This window comes from Silene latifolia, chromosome 8 (assembly GCF_048544455.1).
Source record: "Silene latifolia isolate original U9 population chromosome 8, ASM4854445v1, whole genome shotgun sequence".
NCBI classification, from domain to species: Eukaryota; Viridiplantae; Streptophyta; class Magnoliopsida; order Caryophyllales; family Caryophyllaceae; genus Silene; species Silene latifolia.
The window spans coordinates 33293888-33321679 of record NC_133533.1 but is presented as its reverse complement, the minus strand read 5'-3'; the positions used below and the strand labels follow the sequence as shown (position 1 = coordinate 33321679).

The 27792-nt window shown below is 38.4% G+C and overlaps 1 protein-coding gene and 1 non-coding gene across 2 annotated transcripts; one reads left to right on the top strand and one right to left on the bottom strand.

Moving 5' to 3' along the window:
- Nucleotides 1-409: 409 nt before the first annotated feature.
- Nucleotides 410-516, bottom strand: LOC141597729 (small nucleolar RNA R71). Its single transcript, XR_012522949.1, has one exon. It is a non-coding gene; the product is annotated as a small nucleolar RNA R71 (small nucleolar RNA).
- An 18243-nt stretch (nt 517-18759) lies between these two features.
- On the top strand, nt 18760-20142 carry LOC141594283 (uncharacterized). Its single transcript, XM_074414398.1, has 2 exons — nt 18760-19002; nt 19100-20142. The coding sequence occupies exons 1-2, from the start codon at nt 18817-18819 to the stop codon at nt 19700-19702; spliced, it is 789 nt and encodes a 262-aa protein (XP_074270499.1). The 5' UTR covers nt 18760-18816; the 3' UTR covers nt 19703-20142.
- The last annotated feature ends 7650 nt before the right edge of the window (nt 20143-27792 follow it).

Genomic DNA, 27792 nt, shown 5'->3' with positions numbered 1-27792 from the left:
AAAATGAACTCGCTTAAAAAAACATTAATTTAAATATCATTTAAATTAATAAAATACTTCATCGACGACGCCCATTCTACATCGTAAAACGAGCTCCAAATAATGACAATGACAACTAAAGAATACATGTGTCCTATCATCATCGGGTGTTTGTCGGGTTCTCTATAAATTCCAATATCGACGGATACGGGTATCTACAGCATGTACAAAATTTTTGCGAATATTGCTCTATGATCCGTCAAACGGGCGTCACTCAAGCCCAAATAAGGAAAATACTTTTCCCTTTCTCTTTGAAGGACAAGGCCAAGCTTTGGATCAATAGCCTTGACCGCACCGCCATGGGAATCACCAATTGGGAGACTTTGGCTCTTGCTTTCTATCAAAAGTTTTTCCACCGGCGAAAACTCAAACTTTGAGGAGCCAAATCACCGGATTCCGTCAACAAGCTCTTGAGAGCTTATATGAGGCTTGGGAGAGGTACAAGGAGCTACAAAGACAATGCCCACATCATGGGCTAGATGATTGGTTTCTAGCAATAACATTCTACAATGGATGTTGTGCTGAGTCCCGAAGGATTCTTGATTCCGCCAACAATGGGCGGTTTGATCAAATTGACACCGACCTTGCTCATGCCACGATCAAATCTATAGCGGTCCACGATGCACAATATGTCAATTCCCGAATTATGCCACCCAAAGGTAAGGAAGAATCCTCCAACAACTCCATTTTGCTAGCTCAGATTGCCTTGCTCCAACAACAATTGTCGGAAAGAGATGCTAGAGATTCCGTTCAACAACTCAATGCCATGTCTTCAACAAGTCAAATCATCGTTTGTGATGGTTGTGGAAGCACGGGTCACTACACCCATTGCCAAGCTCCCATTGAAGAGGTAAATGTCTTTCTAGCATTAAGACAAAATGCTTATCCACCGGGTACATTCTTAAACACATATAATCCAAATACAAGATTTCACTCGAATATGTCTTATAGAAGCAACAATGTCCTTAATCCTCAACCACAACCCCAACCACAAAAAAATGCCTATGTCCCTAAACAACAAAAGTATATCCCTCCACCGGGTTATCAAAATCAACAAAGGCCCCCACAAAACAATTACCAACAAATCAACCTCCACCACAAAATGCCCAACAAAACAACCAAGAAGGAGGTAATCTTGAGGGTTTGATAGTCCGAATGCAAAAGGAATTGTTAGCTCAAATCCAAAAGAATGAGCAAGCTCAAATTGCCGCAATCAAGATGTTGGAGCAACAAATGGCTCAATTGGCCTCATCTAGCTCTTCAAGGAAGACGGGTCAATTACCCCCTCAAGGTGAGCAACCACATGCTACCCTTAATGCTATCTCTTTAAGAAGTGGTACGAAATATGATGGGCCATCCATGCCCAAAGAAGATGAAGAGGTACTTGTTGAGTTGGAGATCTCTCCAAATGATAAAGAAAGTGAAGAAATTCTCAAGAAAGTGGATGATCCACTTGTTGTTGAGAAAGTTAAGGATGTGGAGGATGCTCCTCCAAAGAAATATGTTGAAGCAAGGATTCCGTAAAAAGTCAAAATACCATTTCTTCATAGATTCGCAAAGTATCAAAAGAATTCTCAATTCGGTAAGTTCATGGAAGTTGTGAAGAATCTCCAGGTAACCGTTCCTTTTACAGAATTAATCATTCAAATTTCATCTTACACTAAGTTCATGAAAGACATTTTAACTAAGAAGTGGACTTTTGACGAAGTTGAAACGATAGCTCTCACCACCGAGGTGAGTGCTCTTTCGCAAAACAAGTCCCCTCCAAAGTTAAAAGATCCCGGTAGCTTTTCTATTCCATGCACAATTGGCGCCTACCAAATTGATAAAGCCTTATGCGATTTAGGTGCTAGCGTGAGTGTAATACCTTACTCTATTTGTGCTAAGCTTAATATGGGAGTACTAAAATGCACTAGTGTCACGTTGCAAATGGCGGACCGTTTTATAAAACGCCCTTTGGGAGTTTTGGAGGATGTTCCCGTTAAAGTTGGTAAGTTTTTCATTCCGGTTGATTTTATTGTTCTTGACATGGCCGAAGATGTCCAAATCCCAATCATTTTGGGAAGACCCTTTTTACATACCGTGGTCGCGTTAATCGATGTCAAGAACGGTAAAATTACATTGGAAGTGGGTGACGATAAGGTCACATATAATTTGAATAGTGCCATGAAGAGTCCAATGATAAAAGAGTCTTGTTATTCTATTGACATTTTGGATGTTGTTGACATTGTTATAGAAGACTCTACACCTCGATCTTTATCTAAAGATCCCTTGGAGGCACTCTTGTTAATAGAATCATTTGTAGATGATGATGAGATTGGGAATGAGGATATTGATGCTTTGGAGAAAGAATTGGATGGGGATGAGCTATCATTGGAGGAAAGCTCAAACTTTATAGGCTTGGTTGCTACACCTCAAGATCTTGAGGTACAAAAACCCGATCTTAAGTCCCTTCCTTCCAATTTGAGGTATGCTTTTCTAGATGATGAGGAGATGTGTCCGGTAATCGTTAGTGCTAAATTAGATGAGAGTCAATTTGCTAAATTGCTTCATGTCTTAAGGCCTCACAAGAAAGCCATTGGTTATAAACTTGACGATTTAAAAGGCATAAGTTCCGAATTTTGCATGCACCGAATAAATCTTGAGGAAGATCATAAACCATGTGTCCAAGGTCAAAGACGACTAAATCCTAACATACAAGAAGTGGTAAAAAAGGAAGTACTTAAGTTGATAGATGCAGGAATTATCTATGCAATTTCCGATTCTAAATGGGTGAGTCCGGTCCAAGTGGTTCCTAAGAAAGGAGGAACCACCATAGTCAAAAATGATAAAAATGAGCTAATTCCAACTAGAATTGTGACGGGTTGGAGAATGTGCATTGACTATAGGAGGCTAAATATAGCCACCAAGAAAGACCACTACCCATTACCTTTTATTGACCAAATGCTGGAAAGGTTGGCATGTCACAAATATTGTTGCTATCTAGATGGTTATTCCGGGTTCTTTCAAATACCCACTCACCCGGATGACCAAGAGAAGACCACGTTTACATGTCCCTTTCGGTCTTTGTAATTCCCCCGCCACTTTCCAACGTTGCATGATAAGCATCTCTTCCGACTACATTGAGTCTATCATGGAGGTGTTTATGGATGATTTTAGTGTCGGTTCTTCTTTTGATGCTTGTTTGACTAACTTATCTAAAGTGTTGAAGCGTTGTGAAGAGGTTGATTTTGTGTTGAATTGGGAAAAGTGCCACTTCATGGTGAATGAAGCAGTGGTGCTTGGTCATATTGTTTCGGAAAGAGGAATTGAAGTGGACCGTGCTAAGGTCCAATTTATTGAGCAACTACCCCCACCGGTAAATGTGAAGAGTATAAGGAGTTTCTTAGACCATGCGGGTTTCTACCGCCGTTTTATTAAAGATTTGTCTAAGATTTCCAAACCCCTTACGGAGCTTCTTATAAAAGATGCTCCCTTTGTGTTTACTAACGATTGTCTTGAGTCTTTTAATAGGATCAAGAAGGCTTTAATTTCCGCACCTATAATCCAATCACCGGATTGGAACTTGCCATTCGAGCTCATATGTGATGCAAGTGACTATGTGGTAGGTGTCGTGCTAGGACAAAGTAAGGACAAGGTTTTCCATGCTATCTACTACGCTAGCAAAACCTTGGATGCGGCTCAAATTAACTATGCCACCACGGAGAAAGAGCTACTTGCCATTGTCTATGCGTTAGACAAATTCCGCTCCTACTTGATCGGTTCCAAAGTCATTGTTCATACCGATCATGCCGCATTGAAGCATCTCCTAGCCAAACAAGAAGCTAAGCCAAGGTTGATAAGATGGATCTTGATTTTGCAAGAATTTGACCTTGAGATTAAAGACAAGAAGGGGACCAAAAATGTCGTTGCCGATCACTTATCCCGTATGAAGTTCAATGATGGAGGTATTGAGTTACCTATCGATGATTCCTTCGCTGATGATGTTCTAATGATGTTGGAAGCCAATACTCCTTGGTATGCCGACATAGCCAACTACCTAGTTGGAAGAGAATTGCCACCCAACCTTTCATATCAACAAAGGAAGAAATTCTTACATGATGCCAAGTTTTTCCTATGGGATGATCCACAATTGTTCAAACATTGCTCCGATGGGTTATTCTGGAGATGTATCCCACATTGGGATGTGAAAGGGGTGCTAGAAGGATGCCATTCTTCTCTTTATGGTGGTCATCATGGACCATCCAAGACCGTTGCAAAGGTGTTGCAATCCGGCTTTATTGGCCAACTATGTTCCAAGATGCTAAGAATTTCGTGATGGCTTGTGATGCTTGCCAAAGGACGGGCTCCATATCAAGGAGGCACGAGAGGCCTCTAAATGGAATCTTGGAAGTAGAGGTGTTCGATGTTTGGGGCATAGATTATCAAGGACCGTTTCCTTCCTCAAAAGGGAATCAGTATATTTTGGTTGCCGTTGATTATGTCTCTAACTGGGTAGAGGCAATTGCTACTCCAACTAACGATGCTCGCACCGTGATCAACTTACTCAAGAAGATCATATTTCCAAGGTTTGGTGTTCCAAGAGCGATCACTAGTGATCGTGGTACTCATTTTGGTGAGAAACAACTTGATGCTTTATTGGAAAAATATGGAGTCTATCATAGAAGAGGCTTGGCTTACCATCTACAAACTAGTGGCCAAGTGGAGGTTTCCAACCGTGAGATCAATTCCATACTTGAGAAATTTGTTGCCAAATCACAAAAAGATTGGAGTATGAAGCTCGATGATACCTTATGGGCCTACCGTACCGCATATAAGACACTTGTTGGTACCTCGCCATATAGGTTGGTCTATGGAATGGTGTGCCATCTTCCCGTTGAGATGGAACAAAAGGCTTTTTGGACAATTAAGGAGCTTAACATGGACCCGAAATTGAGTGGAGAAAAGAGGTTATTGCAACTCAATGAACTCGATGAATTCCGCTTACAAGCTTATGAGAGCTCCCGTCTCCTACAAGGAGAAAACAAAAAGATGGCATGACAAGAAGATCTTGAACAAGGAATTTCAAGTTGGTGATAAGGTCTTGCTATTCAATTCCCGTTACAAGCTATTTCCAGGAAAGTTGCGATCACGGTGGACCGGCCCATATACCGTCACAAATGTCAACAAGTTCGGTTCCGTTGAAGTGATGACCACCAAGGGTGAAAAATTCAAAGCAAACGGTCATCGTTTGAAGCTCTACCATGAGAATGTGATCGTTGGTGTGATAGAGGAAATGATCATTCAACCTCTACCAAAGAAAGCTTAAACCGACTCAAGCTTTTACGTCGTGCGGGACATTAAACCAGTGCTTCTTGGGAGGCAACCTAAGCTTTTTATTTGTTTTTATTTATTTTTGTTTTTAATTTTCCGCAATTTATTGTTTTTCGTAGATTAGTATTAAAAACACTCAGCTTGACGATGTTTCTTTTTGTGATTTTTAGGTGAAAATGAAGGAAGGAGAATTTGAAGAGAATATAGCACGCTTCCACATGCAAGAATCCCGTTCGGGGATGTGGTTTTCGAAAAACGTGAAGGAAATTAAATCAACACGGAAGCAGGTCAAAAATCCGAAGAAGCGGTCAACCCCGATCGGGCTTGCCAGCCCCGATCGGGGTCGTGGTTCTCGAGATTTCTGGCAGCTGTTTTAGACGGGTAAAAAAAAGCGGTTCATTATTTCCAATCATAAAACCCGACGGTATCCAATTCTTCACCTAAAATCACTAGGAAACATCAATTTCTTCATTGATTTGCAAGATTCATTTATCCATTAACATCAATTGGTAAGTTTTCTTCTCTTTTCTCTTTAAATTCTTCCATTTCAATCAATTAAATTGAATTATGCAAACTCTAACTCAATTTGGGGGAATTTGATTTTGTGCTTTTTAGTGCTAGAAATTGATTGCTTATTTCATGTTTGTAGTGTGAATTAGTTCACTAATTCGTACTATTATGTCTATTAGGATGAATTTTGGTTTGCCTTAAGATGAATTTTTGTCTTAAATTTCAGAAAAATGGCACCAAGAAAAGCTCCTACCCAAGGTGCTTCTAAGAGGAGGAGAGGTGAGGCGGAACCTTCAAATGCTGCGGAGGATGTACAAATGGAATAAGTCCCGGAGTGGCAAGACTCGAAATTTTCGGGTGTGATCTTAAATTCACAAGCTCAATACAAGAATTGGGTCATCTTAAAGAGCAAAGGTATGAAACCGGCCAAATTTATCAATCAAGCTTCTTTAAACAACATTGGAATTAAGAAAATGTTAAGGCTTTGTTTAAAAATCTTGGTATGAACCATTGCTACACAATGAATTATAAGACCTTTCCCGAACTCACCCTTGAGTTTTTAAGCTCTTTCGAGTTTCATAGGTCTAGGAAACCTGGTTTTATAGTTTTTGTTGCCTTTCGCTTGTTTAATGAAGACCATAAGATGGACTTAGCGGACTTTGCCGCTATCTTTCAATTGCCTCACTAGGACCTACCTACCGAATCACCCGAATCTTATAACCCCGTTTTGACTTGGACTGCCATTTCTCACTTGCCTTTTCAAGGTTGGGACCATAGCCCACATCAATTTATACATTACCCCGATATAAAGGTTTGGGAAAGGTTTATGGGATGGACCTTTTTTGGGAGAAATGAACCTCACTCGGTGAGGAAGATTGAGATAGAGATTTTAGGTGCTTTCTTGAATGTTAATGGTGATGAGAAATGGGGAATCAATATCCCCTACCACTTTGCGGTCCATTTGACCAAACAATGCAACCCCAAAAATAGTTGTATTGTCTTGGGGGGTTTAATTACTAAGGTTGCACACCACTTATGTAGGTTTAACCAAGAAAATACCAATTTGAGACCATTGCTTGAGTCTAGGGAAAAGGGAGTTGGGCTTGATTATGAATATTTTCTTTCTTGTAATTTGTTTAGGGATGCTCACCCTAATATGATTTGGAAAATAGGTCGACAAGACTCCATTAGTATACCCGACTAAAAGAAAGAAATTAAGGCTTTAGTTCACACTAAGCCTCATCGTGGAAGTGATCCCTTTACTAGACCTACCTACCATTTGGACCTAAGAGGTGAGACTCATACAACCGTTGAGAGGTGTGAGGGAGGTCAACCCTCTTAAGCACGTCACTCCACATCTAGCATTGAATCACCCTCTAGCATAGAAATGATGAATATGATGCGGGAAATGAACTTAAATGTTAATCAAATTCGTGATGACCAAAGACTAGCTTTATATCCCATTTATGATCATTTTTCTAGGCAAGGAGTTATCCAACCCGAGGGCCACACCCTTCATTTTATACTTATCCTCCGGGTGGATTTCCTCCTTCTTCCCCTATTCCCCCTCCTCCTCCTAACGATGATACAGGTACATTTACTACAAATGCACCCGGTCCGGATTTTTGTGGTTCGGATTATGGTGTTGAGGCATTACAAGGAGGCTATGGTGGATATGGAGGATATGGTGGGTATAGTAGCTATGGTGATGGTCTTGGTAGTGGCCAAGATATTGGTGAGTATGTCACTCCTCTTCAAGAGGATGATTCAAGTGGAAGTGGCCAACAAGGTGAATCAAGTGGTAGTGGTAAGAAGAAGAAGAAAGGGAGGAAGGGGTTCAATTTTTAGCCCTTTTCTTAGATGATTGATGAAGAAATCCCCCGAATCCATGCTAGCGTGGGGAGAGGCTAGCAAGTTGAGTAAGTTTTTAATTGATTTGGATTTTAGTTTAGGTCTTGCAACCCATTAAACATAACCTCTAGTCCTTCTTGTTTTGTGCTTTGAGCCATTTTTTTTATGGTTTGATTGGGTAATTAGAATTGTTGGCACATTGAGGACAATGTAATGTCTAGCTTGGGGGGAGATTGCATTTGCATATAGTTTAGTTTGCATGTAGTGTAGAAAATTTGAAAATTTTTGAGATAAATTTTTGCTTTGTGCTTGCTTGTAGCCTATTTTCCTCTTTGTTTATCCTAATAATGGATTCTTGCTAATGATTTATTCTTTCACGATGGGATATTACCTACATGGGGATGTCTTGACATAGTAGAAGGGAGATGGAGAATGAACCGAATAGGCTTGATCTGGTAAGGTAGAGCCTCTTTTTGACTGATGCATCCATATCCGGTCTCTCTTAGGTGAGTGTAGGTGTCTCCTTATAATGTGTGTTTCATCAAAACGCACAAGTATGGTTCTCATGTCATCTCTTGGTAAGCATGCATTCATTTGTTATAGCATTTTAGAGCCATTCACATGATATATTTGCCTTCTTGACCCCTTCATAAACATTTTTCCCTAGCTACATAATAACTTGCCTACCCTTGTCGAGCTAGTAGCTTTGTTTGTTTTTGCTTGGGTGCTCAATTGGGATTTGTTTAAAAATTGTGGAATTCATGTGAGCTTGGTCTTAATGCTCAGGAAAGGAAAAAGAAAAAAGAAAAAAAATAAAAAATTGAAGATTTGAAATGAAAGAAAAAATGAGAATGAAAAAAAAGAGAATGAAGAAATAAAAAGAAAAGAAAAAGCATGAAAAAAAAGTATACATTTGAATTGAAAAAAAAAAAAAAGAAGAAGGAGAAGATGTGAGAAATTCTCATGTATTATTCATATTATTTTGGAGAATTTTCTTATGATTTGAATTGCAAATTGGGTTAGAATTGGGATTGAGCATCCTTGCATTTTGGTAGTTGCTAGCTTGATTTAGCTCCACATTACCATAACTCTTTTGTTCCCCTTTCTTACCCATGTTTATTTGCCTTCTGCCTACCCTTTTGGCTTCTTTATCATGCTTACATTTGATTGTCTTTGCTTACTAGTCTTGACATGTTTACCATATTAGATTGCGGGCACATTGTTATAAGTTGAGGATAGTTGAGCGTTCATTCACAAAATTGTCCTTTCACATATAAATGAGTTTGAATGCCCCGTGAGAGTCCATATGTCAAAAGATCATGCAAGAGCTTACAGGTTCATTCAAAGTTTTCTATGCTACGCCATCGTGTAAATCTCATCCATGTTTTGCTTTATTCCTTGCCCATGTTGTTTTGGGTTTTTAAATCATTATGCTTAACTTATTTGGGATATTGCAATTGATGGGATTTGGTTTCGTGCTTGGGGACAAGCAAGGGTTTAGCTTGTGGGAGTTTGATATGTCCATTTTATATATACTTTTACCCCTCATTTTAGCTCGGTTTCTATTGTTTATCATACTTTAATTAGTATATTTTTGAGCTAATCTTGTGTTCTAGGTGTATTGTTGTGTTTGTTACGTTTTTGTAGGAATCCAAGCATTTAGAAGCTTTTTTCTATCATTTTATACACCAAGTCCACTTAGCTAAACAAGACCAAGTGTTGGACTAAGCATGGAGTATTGGAATGAGTTTTGCATGAAGAAATTGGTGGATCAATATGTTTAATTCAAATATTATCAAAAACAAAGTCAAGTCCAACTCAAAGTCCAAGTCAGAGGAAAGAATAGGATTCCAAGCTACCTAGGATGCCAAGGGATTAGGTGTTAAACCGGGTGATTAATCGCTAATTAATCACCCACATAGGATACTCCTTGCAATTAAAAGGGGATTTATTAGAAACGGGCTAGAAACACACGACCCCGATCGGGGCCGCCAACCCCGATCGGGGCTACATGTCCCTAGCTCACTTACGTTTTTTTTCCCTCTCCTATAAATAGGAAAGGCATTTCAAGGCTTAGGGAGATCTCATTTTTATCTCATATTCTACGTCCCATATACTTACAATAAGCCTTAAGCATTATATTTTCTGTCAATAGTTTTTCATATTAGTTTTACAATATTGTTAAGCTTGTAGTTCTTAAACAATTAATACTTAATATATTTCAAGCATTTGGTTATAATTTACTTCTTCCTTATAAGTTCTTCTCTATTAAGGTATTCTTATTTCTAGTTTGCAATTTTACACTTCTATTTTAGTTTACACATAGTTTATAATTAAAGTACTTAATTTAGATTACATTAGCATTATTTCTTATACATGTTATATCACCTAGTTTATACAAATCATACAACCATGTTTAACATTTCTTCCAATATAGTTTGCAATTTACATTTTAATATGAGTAGCTAAATTTTCTAGTCTAAGGGCTAGGGGAGCCATGCAAAATCAAGTGTATAACATGTTAAAATAGGTTGATAATAATATTGTTCATATTGCTTCTATCACGTGTTTGTGCCATAGTGTTTAATCTTTGTTTAAGGCCATATTCAATTGATTAAGTTTGTTCATTCCTTCTAAAGTCGAGAGGCACGGAATTGAATTAGACTAAGCATGTATAGTAGGACGACCTAGTCATGGACGAGAGTTTTTCTAGGACCCGGTCTATGGTTGACACTAATGCCGTAAGGTGGGGGTCTCTAAGCCTAAGCAATTGACAATGTTTTTAATACAGAGTTTAACATAATTATATACTTACCTTTGCATGTGTGACCCGACCCCCTTAGACACCTTTTTATTATACAGTTTACATCATAATTTTTATTAGTCATTTAACCAACAACCAACAAACAAAACGAAATCGACCTTGATAAGAATCCTTCCATAGCATTTTACAACGTAATTCCCGTTTCCTTGTGTTCGACCCCTATTGCTACATTCACTTGTTGTTTAGGGAAATTATCTTTGCATAGGTATACGACTAGCCTATCACCTACCCACCTAGACACGGCCTCAATATTGGTTGGATCCACGACAACTCCTTCTTTTGACACGATATGGCCCAAGAAAGCCACTTTCTCTAGCCAAAACTCACACTTACTAAGATTTGCATAAAATTGGTGCTCTCTCAAGGTTTGCAATACTATCCTTAGGTGCCCCCCATGCTCTTATTTGGTCTTAGAGTAGACCAAGATATCATCTATGAATACCACCACGAACTTGTCCAAGTACAGACTAAACACCCTATTCATAAGATCCATGAAAGTGGTCGGTGCATTGTTAGTCCAAACAGCATTACTACAAACTCATAATGTCCATATCTCGATCTAAAAGCCGTCTTTGGGATATCCTCATCTTTGATCTTCAATTGGTAATAGCCCGAACGTAGGTCAATCTTTGAAAACACTCCGGCTCCACTAAGTTGGTCAAACAAGTCATCAATCCTTGGTAGAGGGTATTTGTTATTGATGGTAACATTGTTCAACTCTATATAATCAATGCACAATCTTAACGTCCCATCCTTCTTCTTTACAAATCGAACCGGTGATCCCCAAGGTGAAACACTCGGCCTAGTTTAACCTTTGTTCGCCAATTTTCGGAGTTGTTTCTTCAATTTTTCTAGCTCCTTTGGAATCATCCGGTACGGGGCCTTAGAAATTGGTCCCGCGTCTGGTCGCAAGTCCACTCCAAACTCTACTTCCCTCGGTGGGGGTAATCCGGGCAACTCTTCCGGGAATACATCCTCAAATTCTTCCACCACTGGTATATCCCTAGCTTGTGGCCTCTCTACGCTAGTGTCCCACACGTGGCATAAAATCATGGGGCACTTCTTCTTTAGGCAAGTCTTTAGGGTCAATACCAAAACTAATTTTACCTTAGGCTTGACTAGGTAACCTTTGTATGACACCCTAATACCCTTAGGCCCTTTCAAAGCAATCTTGTTTTGGTAGAAATCTATGTTCGATTTGTGCTTACTCAAACAATCTATTCCTAGTATTACCTCAAACCCCTCCAAAGGAAATTCTAAAAGATCTACCGGGAAATTTGTTTTATGAATTAAGACGGGTACTTCTTTGTCAATCCTTGGAACATGTAATAGACTCCCCCGAAGGTATGATCACGTTATCTTTGGCTAGTTGGCCCTCCCACAATCCTAAGGTCGATACACAACTCCTAGACACGAAGGAATATGTGGCCCCCGAGTCAAATAAAACAAAGCATGGGTGACAGTTAATAAGGAATGTACCGGATACAACGTGGGTGTCTTCCTCAACACTCCTCTTGTCCATGGCAAAGAGCTTGCCACTAGTCTTGGGTGCTCCTTGGACTGTGCTAGCCGATGGAGTTGGCCTATCCCCGGAAGTATTGCCGCCTGCATAGCTTGTTGCCCTTGATGGGGTCCCCCGATTGTAGTTCCCTCGATTGTTTCCGCCATTGAAGTTGGGATTGGCACTCCTTGGGTTACCCCAAGCCCCCGAGTTCCGGTTGCTTGCTCCACTTTGGGAAGGGGTGTGGTAAGAGTTTCCTTTTCCAAATTTTTGGTTATGTCCCTTTTGAGCACTAGTGCATTCCACTCTTTTGTGATCGAGGCCGCCACAGTTATAACATCTTAACCCTCCTCCTTCGCTAACGGCCCTATTCCCATAGTTGCTTCTCTCACCAAAGCTATTTCCTTGGGTTCCTCCCGAATACGACTTGGATTGGTTAAAAGTAATCTTTTTGGGTTGATACCCTCCTCCACCTTCATTCCTTATTTTCTCCCCGGACCTCTCCTTAGCATCCTTGGTGACACCGAGTAGCCTCTCCGCGTTACCGGCCCTAGCATAGACTTCTTTCATACTAGACAAATCTCCGGGTGGGAGCTTCTCCAAAAGCTTGGCGGTCAAATCTCCCTTAAAATTGAGAGCCAAATGAGATTGGCTAAGGTGAAGGTCCTCCACGTAAGTAGCGAACTCACAAAAGCGGATGTAGTAATCTTGTACGGTCATAGCATCGGTCATAACGAACCGGTCGAATTCCGCTCGAAGCATGCACCTCACGTGCTCGGGGATGAACTCATTCCTCATTTCCATCTTGAAATCGGCTCAAGGGATGGCGACTTCTCCCCTCTCTTCATATAATTTCTTCATAGCTTCCGGTTCCTTGTACCACCAACCTCCCACAAGTCCTCCCAAGTAGAAAGCGGCTTGCTCCACCTTAAGCTCTTCCGGGCACCTCACCACCTCTAACACGTTCTCCATCTCTCTTACCCAATAACTAAAAAGGCAAGGCTCCCCCACCCAAGGTACTTGGTGGGGCGGTGGCGTGCGATGGCGGTGCTTACGGCGGAGGCATCAATTGCCGTATCCCTCTCCTGGGTGATATTCCAAAGGCTTCGGTGAGGGCCTCGTTTTGAGCAATGAGTCGCTCCATTTCCTCCTCGGACACACGAGGCGGAGGGGAAGAAGTCCCTGCACGGGGTCTTGGCATAATGTCTCTTCAAAAAGTATAACAAATGTCAATATATATATGTCTCAAAATACGAGCCAATAGGTATTGACCACTATACAGGCCAACTCGGTCGAGTGAGAGAAGTCACTCGGTCGAGTAGCAAGCCCACTCGGTCGAGTAGCAAGCCCATGCGATCGAGCGTCTCAATAATCAGAAGGTTTTCTAAAATCCCCAGGGGTCCACTCGATCGAGTGGTCTCACAGCTTGGTCTAGTGCGATTCATTCGATCGAGTGAATCCTTCACTCGGTCGAGTGCCAAAACAGTCAGAAGGTTTCCAGAATTTTCCCATATTCTAGTCGGTCGAATGGCCATAATACTCGATCGAGTAGGTCACACTCGATCGAGTGTGGAAACTTACAGGAGCTCTTTTGGTTCTGGAATGGCATCTACTCGGTCGAGTGGGAGGGGCACTCGGGCGAGTGCTTTCTAGTTGACTGAGTTCCTCAGTTCACTTGGCCGAGTACACTAAATAAGGGTCATCTACTTATTCTAACTCACACAAGTCCACATATAACCCTATTCACATATTCCTATATGCAAACACGGAAGAGAATATAGACATATGCACCACATATGACACACGTATGACGGTACTTATCACGTATACTAACTATTATACTTCCCACATATCTTTCTCAAAAGTCTACCATCATTGAGCATATTATCATGTAGGACATCACCAAGCATACTAAATTTCACAACATCAAGCAAGAAGTATGCAACAATCATATGCACCAAACACATCCCATTACCCACGCGTAGTGACAGACTCAAGTTAAAAGAGTAAGTACCCAACCTTGAGACGTCTCCCAAGCCTGTCACAAACTCTCCAAAACTCAAACTGGGTTCATTTTAAATTGACTCACCCTAGTTCATTGGTTTATTGGTTAGGCTACAAAAATGGTCGCTCTGATACCACTTTATAACACCCTCATACGTCGGGACCCTTCCTCTAGGCAATTCGCAACATATGGAGGTATCATAAGCCTTGGTTTTCCAAGAGTTTAGTGCGAGCAACAAGTAAAGAAGTAATTTAGATAACATAAATAGTTAAGTTGTAGAGTTAAGTGATCACAAGTGAGGGATATAAAATTCATCCCCTTTAATACAACCAAATCGAATGGAGTCTAAATGTCAAAAACTAGCTAGATAAGAATAAATGTCGACAACGAGGTAGACCGCTCCTAAGCCCGCTACTCAACAGATGCATCTGTCGACACTGCTCCCCATATGGGCGAAAATCACCATATGGTTCATCACAAACATTAGAACCCAAGTGTTAGCCAATAATATGAATGTTCAATAATAAACAAGAGATGCAACTAACTTACTAATTTGATGAGGTATGTAACATGACAATATCCAACAAACTCATCTCCTCCAACCGTGATCGGGACACGCCCACGGCGTCACCAAAACCACTAAGGTACTCGAAACACGTCCGTGGTACCGGGCCCGAGTACGACTCGAGTCCCCTACCAGACAACATGCCTCACCGCATGAGTCCATCCTAACCTAAGTACTAATATGCACATTCCCTTGGAGTGGGAAGCGCCAAGGGAGACTTGAGCAGAAGACGGTTTCCCAACCGCCTTCCGTCTCCAAAACCATCACCAACCTCCTCCTCCAACAATCTCCAATGTCAACCATTCGCCAACAACAAGAACAATCAACCAACAAGCATGCCATTAAATTCATACAATAATCAATTCATGCTCATAACTTCATTAATTCATTTTCTCTTCTTTTAATTTCTCATTAACATGTTATAGTACAAGATAATTAATGCTAGAGTCATTCACCATAGTCATTCTTCCCAAAATCATTATTAAACCATAATATGTACCAAACCCTAATTATCCAACACATGTTATAATGCAATTACTATGAGATAAATGTAATTAATGATATTAAATGGACAATTAAACACTCATAACACCATACCTAAGTAAGGAAACTCTACCTTGAGCTTATCTTCACAACTCCACAAGCTAATCCCTAGAAATGCTCCTTAATGAAGCTTCCTACACATATTAATTACTATAATCAATATTACAATCAATTATAATAAACACACTAAAAAAACCCTTTAATTATTCATCTTAAATAATTAAACCCTAATTAATTATGGTGAGACAACTAAACTAAGTAAAGTTAGTAAAACAAGATTAAGAGATTAAAGTTAAGGTTAACTTACTACCAAAGGTGGATGAACAAATGACAAGAATTCTCCTTTTGAAAGACCAGGGTTTTGAGAGTATTGAAGGTGGGTAATTTTAGAGAGATAATTGGGGATGTAGAGAGTGGTGAATAGTTGTTTAGGATGAGGTTTTGGTGGGGGAAATCTGAAAAGATAGGGTTATGAAAGCGACATCTCACCAAATAATTCCCGTATAAAACTCACTCGACCGGCACTCGGTTGAGTGGAAGCCCACTTGATCGAGTGGAGGCTCCACTCGGTTTAGTGACCTATTTTCCAGGCCTTCCAGCCTACTGTATTGGAGTACTCGGTCCTCCACTCGGTCGAGTGGATCAGCACTCGGCCGAGTGAGGTCTTTATTCGGTCTAGCTATACATAAATAAATACGAGGTATTACAAATGTAATTATAGCTAGTACATATTATATATACATGTAAGTTACATGTATGTAAATAAGGAGTGTTATTAAATAGTAATGTAAATGGATGTTTAGACACCATCATTACTACTTAAGTATGCTTTGTGTTCTCAATGTGCAATTATGAGATTCTTGCATAAAAAAGAACAAATGTAAAAAAGCATGCATGTGAACTCTCCACTCCCTCTATCCTTGTCTTGGCCGACCACCCCAGGTCTTTTTAGAGCAATTGTTGCTCATTTTACACTTACTAATGCATGTGTGGAAAATAGTATTTATGTCTCTAAAACTCTCTAAAATATTAGAAAAGAGTACTAAGAGTTAGTATACTAATATCTACATATTATTACTAAAAGGTTAGTAATATTACTAAGGGTAATATTTGTAGTATCTAGTTGATACTACCTATATTATTTGGAGGCTTGTTCTTGGGTTCAATCTAAAGGAGATCTTCTACTTTGGAAATTTGGTTTTGGAGGATCATCCTATTCTTGTAAGCTCAAGAACAATAAGAAGGGAAATTTTATTGTGCCCATATTTGATTCCATATCAATGAGGAAATGAGATTTCTTCTCTTATTTATATTAATGCCTTTATATTTGCATGCATGTTACATAGATATTTAAATCACTAAATTAGAGTAATTTGGTAACCTAATTAAAGGAGTCTAATAAGGGGTCTATGAGTCTATGACTTTCACAAACAAGTACCCAATCACTCGACATAATATAAAGAAATTAAAAATTCTGACTTTTCATAGCTTCAACCCGATAGGCTTTAGTATATCAGTAATTATAGTGTGAGACGGTCTCGCATCGTACGAAAGTTTATTTGTATAAATATTACTCTTTCATTGATAGTAATAAATTTTTGAAATTTAATAGAAAAGGATCCTCTCGTCTTATTCTATAATTTGTATTAGTATTAATAATATATACTCCGTAATTGTTAATTAATTTGTTATGAATCCACATGAGTCCAAATTACGCCAGAAATACACAAGAATTTTTCATTTCAATGTAGAACCTATGTTATTCAGACACGACAAAGAAGTATCATGTCCGATACGTATCAGAGTATCGGATAGAGGATTCTGAAATTAAAATGACACGGGGATACACTCGCCCAAGTATCTTGACCACTATTCTAGACATGGATACGACACTTATAAAGCAAAATACCATTAAATGTAAGCCAAATACGGAGTATTATTTAAGAAAACCCTAGCGAAGAAACAAAATATAAAGAAAATAAAATATTCAAAAGCGGACTTTGACCACTAGGCCTACTTATTTTGCAGTAAAAGAAAAAAAAATTAAATGGTACACTATACCGTCATTTCTAGGGGAAGGAGAGAGAAATAAAGTTAGGGGGTGTTTGGTTCAAGAAATTATGATATGAGATATGGGTTTGGAATGACTCATACCCATACCTTCTGTTTGGTTGGTAATTTTTATATTTTGATACCCATACCTCAAACCCATGAGGTATGGGTTTTGAAAACCCATGGGGGGAGGTGGGTATCACTCATTCCAAACCTTTAGGAATAAAAAAAAAAAGGAAAAAAATAAAAAGAATTGAAACAATATAGAAACCTACTGCCGTCACTCTGCTTCTCTGCTTGTCACTTTTGCTTGCTCATTTTTCAACCCTTGTTCACCATTAATCAAGGTAATTTTGCTTTTTTTAAATTTTAATTATTATAAAATGATGATATGCTATATTCTTCCTATTGCTTTTTGGATAATCATCATTATTCTAGTGTCTTCAATTTGTGAGTATCGTCTAATTTGTTGCTATGTTCTTCATATTGCTTTTTGAATAATATGCCATGTTCTTCATATTGCTTTTTGGATAATATGCCATGCCGTCATATTGCTTGTAGGAGTGAACTACGTATGAATAGACAAACATTTGGTGTATTATGTGAGATGGTTAGAGATATTGGTGGATTGAGAGGTACTCGAAATATGAGTTTGGAAGAAATTGTAGCTATGTTCTTGTATACATTAGCTCACCATAAAAAAATTAGGTCGATCGGGATTTTTAGCTGACTTTATTTCAATTAATACTAAACTTCTTTCATTGTATTCCAAGGTTGTTACTATTTGGTAGATGTTGGATACACTAATTGTGAGGGATTTTTAGCACCATATAGAGGACATCGCTATAATTAAAAGAATGGGGGGATCGTCAACTTGTAAGTGCGGAGGAGTATTTCAATATGAAACATTCCAAAGCAAGGAATGTAATTGAAAGATGTTTTGGTTTATTAAAAGGAAGATGGGGAATCTTAAGAAGTCCATCATTTTTTCCAATTCGCACCCAAGGTCGTATAGTTACAGCATGTGCTTTGATACATAATTTAATTCGAAAGTACATGCCAACTGATCTTGAGGTTGAGGTTAATGAGAATTCGGATGAAAGCGACAGCGAAAGCGATGAAAATGATGAAAGTGATGAAGAAGATGAATACATTACTCATGTTTTCTCGTCAAATGCTTGGACTAATTTTAGGAATAACTTAGCTCAAACATTGTTTAATGCATGGAGGGCTACTTAGGAAAACATGACATGGATGTTCAACAATTATTTTTTGTTATTCATATTTTTAGTTTTTAGTTTTTTGTTGAACAATTTTGCTTTCCTAATTTAATTGTTGTTTGGTTTTGAACTTTGAAATTTATTATTGTTAATTTGGTTGCAGTGAGGACCTTTGTATTAAAGTTTGCTTTGATATTGTGTATTGTTTTGCTGTTGATTAGGATGGATACGAACACTCAAACATATGTTGGTGGAAGGGGAAAGAATAAGCGTTTTTGGACAAAAGAAGAAGAAGAAGAAGGTTTAATTGATTGTTTGTTGGAGTTGAGTGGTGACCAACAATGGAAAGGAGAAGAAGGGTTCAAAAATGGCTACTTAAATCAACTAGAATTAATGTTAAACACCAAGTTTCCAGGTTGTGGCTTGAAAGCTGTTCCTCATATTGAATCAAAGTACAAGTGGTTTAAAGATAAGTATCCAGTTGTTTCTGAAATGGTGAGCAGAACATCAGGCTTTCAATGGGATGACCAAACTAAAATGATTCAATGTGAGAGACAAGCTTACAAGGACTTTTGCAAGGTAATTGTCACTCTTGATTAATAGAGTACACTTTCTCTAAATCATTTAATTTCTTACGTTTTATATTATATAATTGCTAATGTATATGCCTCTTCAGACTCACCCTAAAGCTGGAGGACTATGGAGGACTCCTTTTCCTTACCTTGAGAAGTTAGATGAAGTTTTTGGTCTTGATAGAGCTACTGGCATTACTTCCGAGTTGCCAGATGACTCTATTAATAATCTTGAACAAGAGACAGTGAACCTTTACAATGATAGTGATGATGATGATGCTTTTGTATATCAATCACATTTATCAACTACAAGTGATACTCAGTTTCAACCTCCTCCTGCCAAGAAAATGAGGAAAGAAAAGACTCCAAAAGGTAGTCATAAAAAAAGAGCTTCACAAAGTGTGGATCTAACCTCCTTGGATGACATGACTACCAGTTTTACAGGTTTTATGAAGGATATGAGTAGTCATTTAGCAACTATTGCGGGTGCTATGAGCATAACTCAAGAACGTGAAATAGAGGTTGTTGAGCAGAAGAAGAAGCTGCTTTCGGAGATTGCTACTTTGCCCGGTATTAGTCAAGTTGAGGCTATTCGAGCTACTAGCTTGTTTGCATCAAACACAAGTCAAATGGATGTATTTTTTTCAAGTCCCAATGATGATTGGAAGAAAGAAGTAGTGCTTGACATGTTAAGCCGTCACGGATAATTGGTTCGTCAGATTTTCTTAAGATTATAAATTCTCATGCAATTAGAACTATAATAGCTTGTTTGGGTAATAAACATTGAACAATAATGCTTCATAATAATTATCGTTCACTTTGATTGTCACTTCTATTGTGGAAGTTTGAGAATTTGAATCTTACTTTGGTGAAATAATGTCTTTTTAAGTACTTGGTTTGTAAAAGTTACGTTTTCTATTTTACACTTTCAATATTATGAGTTTATTTTACTAATATCATAAATCATTTAATTTGATACCCATACCAGTATGTTTTTTAACCAAACACAAGGTATGAGAATGAAATTGATTACAAAGAATGAACCAAACACATGGTATGAGGAATCAAGTTCCAAACCCATACCACCTTGGAATGATTCCTCATTCCAAACCCATACCATTACATGAACCAAACACCCCCTTACTTTTTTTTTCAATTACCTTCATCGCTAAAACTATGAGTCTTCATCTTTTTGTTTGCCTACATCAATGGCATCCAAAGAAAATATGATTCAACTGGTCAAAGAAGGAGGAAGTTAGAGGGGTGGGTAATGTATGGAAAAACAATAGGTCTTGATATAGACGGGTGGGGCGAACAGACGGGTAAAGACCTCTAATAAAATGGGTAGGGGGACAAGGTGGGGCACCCCCATGTGTTTTCCACTTTATGGCAAATGGGTATTTTGTGAGGGAAAGTGGTATCCGTCTATACGTATAGACGGATAGTGTCAGAATTTGTGATGGAAAAAAACCAAATTAAATCATGTGATTGTTGACAACTAAATAACCCGTATATATTTTTTAATTAACGGGAAATTTCAGTTCAATCTTATTCATAATGGGCTAGTGGCAACCAGAAAACACTCTATTTGTAGAGCGCGCTTAACGCGGAGTGGTAGCAAGTTGATTAATTGAAAGACCAACTTGCTATTTAGAAACTACACAAGATTCTATTGACCGGTTAAAACATTTTTTATGTAGCTAAGTGACAAGGTGAAGGCTAAGTTGAAAAAGACTAAATTTTATAAAAATAACTAGTAGAAGTTATTAATTGCCGAGTACGTATATTATACATTTTATTTTATTTTCATATTGTCCCCCTCATTTACCCGTCCTAATTTCTTCTCCCCTCAGTTTTGAGAGTTTTGAGGGTTGGGAGAGTAGGAATTTAGTGGCATGGATTTTATCAATTGCAGTGTTTGGCTAGGCATTTTGGAATAAAGTTATCCTCGTGAATCCTAATTTCACATCAACTCCTTGAAATCCTACACCCAAAACGTTTCCCTCAAGTTTCAAACTCCAATTCACCTTTCGTAAATTTATAGAGTGAACAAAGCAATAATCAATTGGATGGTGATAGGCGCCACCCGGTGGCACTAAATCTCGGCCCCATCATAATGTATTGAAAACGAAAAATAAAAAATAGAATGATGATTTTCGTTTTTGCGCCAAATATTTAAGGTTAATTATGTAATTTTAAACATATTCAACTAAAATCAAACACTTACCTAAATAAAAAATTTTAAATAGAGTAATATTTTACACCAAAACAATTACTTTAATGTTAACCTAATTTATACTAAATTATCTTCATCTGTAATTACATTTCTTCATCATTGTATTGTGTTTTTCATCTACTTCAGTTTTCATTTACAAGTTAACAAAAGAGAAAATTCAAAACGATTCGTCAATAAAAAGGACACTAAAAAAATCGCTCGAACTTATTGTCAATATATTAGTGACGTCTGTATACCCACGCGATCACAACCTTCTTAATTAAACTTGATAATATTCACTTGTACGTAGTAATATGTGTGCATCAGATAAACTTTGATCATATTGTAAACCAACAATAATCGTGTATTGATGGTAGAATATGAGAGAGTTATGTAATATGAATGTTTATGATTTTTATTAATCAAAACTTATGTTTATGATTGTACAACCTTGAGTATTTATAGTAGCTAGATTACCAACATGAGCTAATTAACTAACTCTAGTTTAGCATAACTAACTCTATGGTTGTTATAACAACCTTATAAATAACCATGAGATATTTATATGTCAATATTCCCCCCTCAAGCTTGAGATGGGGTAGAAAGTAGTCCAAGCTTGTTTGATAAAAATTGATGTTGATCAGCTCCTAATGCTTTGGTCATTATGTCAGCTATTTGAAGGCCTGTCCGGACGTGCTTAGTGAGTAGAAATCCTTCATCTTGTTTATCTCTCACGTAGTGACAGTCAATACTGAGATGCTTAGTTCTCTCGTGAAAAACTGGATTCATGGAGATGTGTTGGGCTGCTTTATTGTCACAAAACAATGGGATAGGCTTTGGCACTGTAATGTGAAAATCTTGTAGCAAACTGTCAAGCCATACTAACTCAGAACTGGTGTATGACATACTGCGGTATTCTGACTCTGCACTACTTTTTGAAACTGTCTTTTGTTTCTTGGTCTTCCAAGAAATCAATGACTTGCCTAGGTAGATACAGTAGCCACTCAATGATTTGCAGCTAAAAGAGCACTGTCCCCAATCTGCATCAGTGAATGATGTCAAACTCAGGTCTGAATCTGCTGCATAAAATAAACCATAGTTGACTGTCTTCTTCAGATACTTTAAAACATGAAACACTGAAAGTGTGGTTGTCTTGGTGGCTTACAAACTGGCTAAGATGTTGCACTGAATATGAGATATCAGGCCTTGTCATATTCAAGTACAAGAGCCTACCAACCAAACGCCTATACTTCTCTGGATCCTGCAAAACTTCTCCTGAATCAGTGCTAAGTTTAAGACCTCGTTGCATTGGGAAATTTGCAGTATCAGCATTCTCCATTTTCATGTCATTCAGAATGTCCAATATATATTTTCGCTGGTTAATGAGTAAACCAGTGGCATTCCTAGAAATTTCTAGTCCCAAAAAGTATCTTGCAGGTCCTAAGTCTTTTATAGAAAAGGTTGTGTCCAGTCCCTTCTTAATTCTCTGAATTTCTTGCTCATTATTCCCAGTGAGCAAGACATCGTCTACATAAACTAGAGCCACTGTAAACCCTTGTGTTGCTGCATCTGATTTGGTAAACAAGGAGTAATCATGTCTTGACTGTGTGTATCCTTCACTAATCAAATATTTGGAAAACTCCTTATTCCATTGCCTTGATGCCTGCTTCAGACCATAAAGAGATTTGGTAAGTTTGCAAACTTGTCCTTGCTGCACTTTATATCCCTCTGGAGGTCTCATATATACCTCTTCCTCTAATTGCCCATGTAAAAACGCATTGTTGATGTCCAATTGATACAATGACCAATCTCTTGCTGCAACTACTGCCAACAATGCCCTGACAGTTGTGAATTTGGCAACCGGAAAAAAGGTATGAGTGTAGTCCCTGTCCTTGACTTGATTGTAACCTTTAGCTACTAACCTAGCCTTGAACCGTTCAACAGTACCATCTGCCTTATATTTGATTTTGAACACCCATTTTGAGCCTATAGTCTTTTTACCATCAGGCAAGGGCATCAAAGTCCATGTTTGGTTAGATTCAAGAGCCTGAATCTCTTTATTCATTGCCTCTATCCACCTTGGATCCTTGCTAGCTTGATAATAAGTGTAAGGTTCATGCTCCTGTAATGCTGTAGCTAGGGAGGCTACATATTGATCACTGAAACCCTGCATCTGGTTCAATACAGTAGTATGCAAGGCACTAGGGGTTGATCCAGTTGCAGGAGCATTCTGAATACCTGATAGCTTTAGGGGACAATGATATCCCTGCAATACTACAGAAGGTTGTCTAGGCCTAGTAGACCTTCTGACATTATTTTCAGGGACACTAGCATTCACCTGATCATGAATATTGGACTCAATGTGTGGGTTATTTAATGGCAGTGACTCAGGAGGTTCATTATTTATGTCAGAACCAGTAGCACTGTCAGTAGTTTGTAAGGTGTTGGTGGTGTCAGTCAGATTTAAGTTATCAGAGTTAGAAATAAGTAGTGTGGAGGTAGCAGGATTAACCAATTCTGAAGGAGATGACAAAGGAGTTTGAAAAGGAAACTCATTCTCTCTAAAAACAACATCTCTACTGACAAAAATTTTCCTTGTATTAATATCATATAATCTATAGCCTTTTTGGTTATGTGGGTAACCTAAGAAGACACACTTCCTAGCCCTTGTACCAAATTTGTCTGAATAAGTAGGTGGCATAGAAGAGTAACAACAACAACCAAACACTTTCAATATAGAATAATCAGGAATTTTCCCAAATAACACCTCAAATGGTGATTTCCAAGCAAGAATAGGTGTTGGCATCAAATTAATCAGATAAGTTGCAGTAAGTAAACAATCACCCCAAAATTTTATAGGTAGGGAAGCATGTAACCTAAGAGATCTAGCAGTGTCAAGCAAATGTCTATGTTTTCTTTCAACTCGACTATTTTGCTGTGGCCTGCCAACAATGCTAGTTTGATGTAATATGCCTTTGCTCCTAAACAGACTACCACAAGCATGATGTAAAAATTCTGAGCCATTATCACTCCTAACAACCTTGACATTAGCCTGAAACTGTTTCTCAATATATGCAAAGAAATCTCTAACCAAACTAGGGACTTGGTCTTTGGTCTGAAACAAAATAGTCCAGGTATTCCTGAAGTGATCATCCAAGATAGTTAAGAATGACTTAGCATCTGACAAAGCTGGAGTCTTATATGGACCCCAAACATCCATGTGCAAGAGCTCAAAATTATTTAATGCCCTGGAATGACTTTTAGGAAATGGCAACTGGTGATGCTTAGCAAGTATACAGGTTTCACAATGAAAGTTTGCAGTTTTAACAGTAATATTCTTATTTACAGCTTTCAACTTATCCAAAGAAATGTGTCCAAGTCTAGAATGATACAAAGATACATCAGTAAGTGCTGAATTACAAGCTCCTACAGTAGACTGAACATTTGATTTAGACAGCAAATTAAAAACAACAGCAGCAATGTTATCAATTAGCAACTTTGTGTTATCATCCTGAATTCTATAAAGATCTCCTATCCGCTGTCCTGTTGCTATACCTTTCTTACTGGAAATGTCCTGAAACAAACAATGTGTGGACAAGAAAACAGCAGACAAAGTATTGTTATCTATAAGCTTACTAACAGACAAAAGATTTTGTTTGAAATCAGGCAAATAAAGTACATTAGATAGAGTTATATCAGGTGTTAGAGTAACATCACCAGAAATTTTCACAGCTTTACTAGAACCATCAGGCAAACCAATCATTATTGGGGGCTCTATATGTTTAACATTATGTAACAAATGCATATTATAAGTCATATGGTCTGAAGCCCCTGTGTCTATGATCCAATCATGCAAGTAATTATTAGAATTAGCAGAATGAACATAATGTAACATACCTGCAAAATTTGAGGAGGAAAGATTCTGGTTTCCTTCAGAAATCCTTTTCAATACTTGGTCAATGACAGAAGTGACCAATCCATCAACCATAGAGGGATCAAAAGAAGCTGACTAAGAGCCACTGCCAGTGACATTCCCATGGTTTTCATCCAGAGGTGACTCACTTAACACATCAGCATTATTAGCAGTTTTCTTGAAACCACCCTTTGCATTTTTGTTGTATGTCATCTTTCCCTTCCCCTTGTTGGTTTTGTTTGGAAACCCAACAATAAGAAAACATTTGTTTGCTGAATGTCCAATCTTACCACAAGATGGACAGGGATTAACCATGAAACACTCATCCAAACTATGATTATGCATCTTGCAATGACCACAATACTTTCCAGTAGAAGTATTCTGTGCAGCAGCAGACTGATTCACAGCATCAGCAGGTCTATAGCTCGCATAAGCAGTGGCATCAGTAACATGTTCTACAATGCCAGTTAACTGCTTATGCTTCTCCACTTTCTGAAGAAGCCCAAGAACCTTACTAACACTAGGCAAAGAATCCATGGACAATATCTGAGTACGAACAGTGTCATAGCTAGAATTCAATCCCATCAAGAACCTGATCAACTTGTTTTGTTGATCACGAGCATGAAATCTCTTCATTAAAGCACAAGTACAAGTAGCTAATTTACCACAGGCACAATCAGGTACAGGGTCTAGACTATCTAAAGTTTCCCAAATGTTCTTGACTTTACTATAGTACTCAACAAGAGAGGAATTGGACTGGGTAATGGAATTAAGATCTTGATTCAGGTGATAAATTTCAATGAAATTGGATTGACCATACCTTTCAACAATCTCGTCCCACAAATCTTTAGCGGTTCTGATATACTTCAAGGTTTCTCTGATGGATTTATCCATAGAGTTCAAAATCCACTTGAGCACCATTAAATCACATCTGATGAACTGATGGTATTTCTTGTCTGTTGCAGGAGGTTTAACCAGAACACCATTAACAAACCCTTCTTTATTCTTCGCAGCCAAAGCCATTAACACATCCTGCTTCCAGCTGAGAAAGTCAGTTCCATCAAAAAGTACAGGAGTAAGCAAGGAAGTAGGCTGGTCAGAAGAAGAAAGATATAAGGGATCGTCATAGAACTCATAAGAATCAGAAGCTGTTGAACGTTCAGAATCAGGCATTTTTGTAAGATAAATGAAGAATTAAGATGAAAAGAAAGAGTTTTAGAAATATGAAGATGAAAATGTATAAGAAAAGTATGATGATGTGAAGCGGAAGCGTATGAATTCTTGAGGATTCAAGAACCTGATACCATGTAAACCAACAATAATCGTGTATTGATGGTAGAATATGAGAGAGTTATGTAATATGAATGTTTATGATTTTTATTAATCAAAACTTATGTTTATGATTGTACAACCTTGAGTATTTATAGTAGCTAGATTACCAACATGAGCTAACTAACTAACTCTAGTTTAGCATAACTAACTCTATGGTTGTTATAACAACCTTTTAACTAACCATGAGATATTTATATGTCAATACATATAAATAATCCAAGTGAAAAGATCGGAATATCAGATGGTTTGCTTGATGAAAAACTTCAAAAGTGTTAGAATATGTATTAGGCGGATATTTGCATATTATCCTTTCATATATCGTAATCTTTGACTACATGTATTGGTTATGATACTCACCCTAAATATTGGAACTTATTGTATTATATATATACCGGTATTATCAATGAGAATGATACACGCTTGATTCTATTTCCGTAACATGGTATCGAGCGAGTCAAAAATTCTCTAAAAAAAAAACCTAACGCCGTCATTCTCCTTCAATGACAGGTGACGTCGTAACCACAGTCACCTCGTCTTCTACCCCAACCATCGACCCTCTGTCTCCATTTTTTCTTGGCAATGGTGACCTACCGGGTATTAAAATTTCCCAAGTTACCCTAACCAGCCAAAATTATGAAGACTGGAGTCGGTCGATGCGAATGCATGTCACTTAAATCTCGCCGTAAATTCGGTTTTTGTGACGGTTCTATCACTAAACCGACTGATAAATTTATGCTTGAACAATGGGAGGTTGTTAATTGCACCATTGTTCAATGGCTTCATAATACAATTGACTCATCCATGCTCGAAAGTGTCCCTTTTGTCGAAGAGGCTGCTACTTTATGGAAGGACTTGGAGGAACGTTTTGCCATGGTTGATGGTACGTCGATCCATGCTCTCAAAACTGAACTCGGTAATTGCAAACAACTAAAAGGTATGTCTGTTACCGCTTATTATGATAAACTTAAAGCGCTTTGGGATGCTCTTGCCATTTACGAGCCTCTTTTTGCATGTAAATGTGGGAAGTGTACCTGTGATATTGCTTCTCAGGCTATTAAACGACTCGATAATGAAAGACTACACCAATTTTTTATGGGCCTCGACCATAGCTTGTATGGTACCCTACGTACACAACAATTCCAGTTGGAACCGCTACCTACCCTCAACCACGGCTACCACGCTACTTTACAGACCGAACGGCTGCTTGGCGGTTCTCCTATGGCCACGGATGTGGCTGATGTTGTAGCCTTTGCTGTTCCGAGTGCATCACGCACCCCTGCCGATTGGAAAGCCCTTCGTGAGAAGGAAAAACTCAAGCGCCGCAAGTTTTTCTGTTC

Bases quoted from the DNA above. Each gene is read 5' to 3' on its own strand.
- LOC141594283 (XM_074414398.1), top strand. From the start codon at position 18,817: ATGTTAAACACCAAGTTTCCAGGTTGTGGCTTGAAAGCTGTTCCTCAT. The intron at 19,003-19,099 runs GTAATTGTCACT...ATGCCTCTTCAG, and splicing joins CTTACAAGGACTTTTGCAAG to ACTCACCCTAAAGCTGGAGG.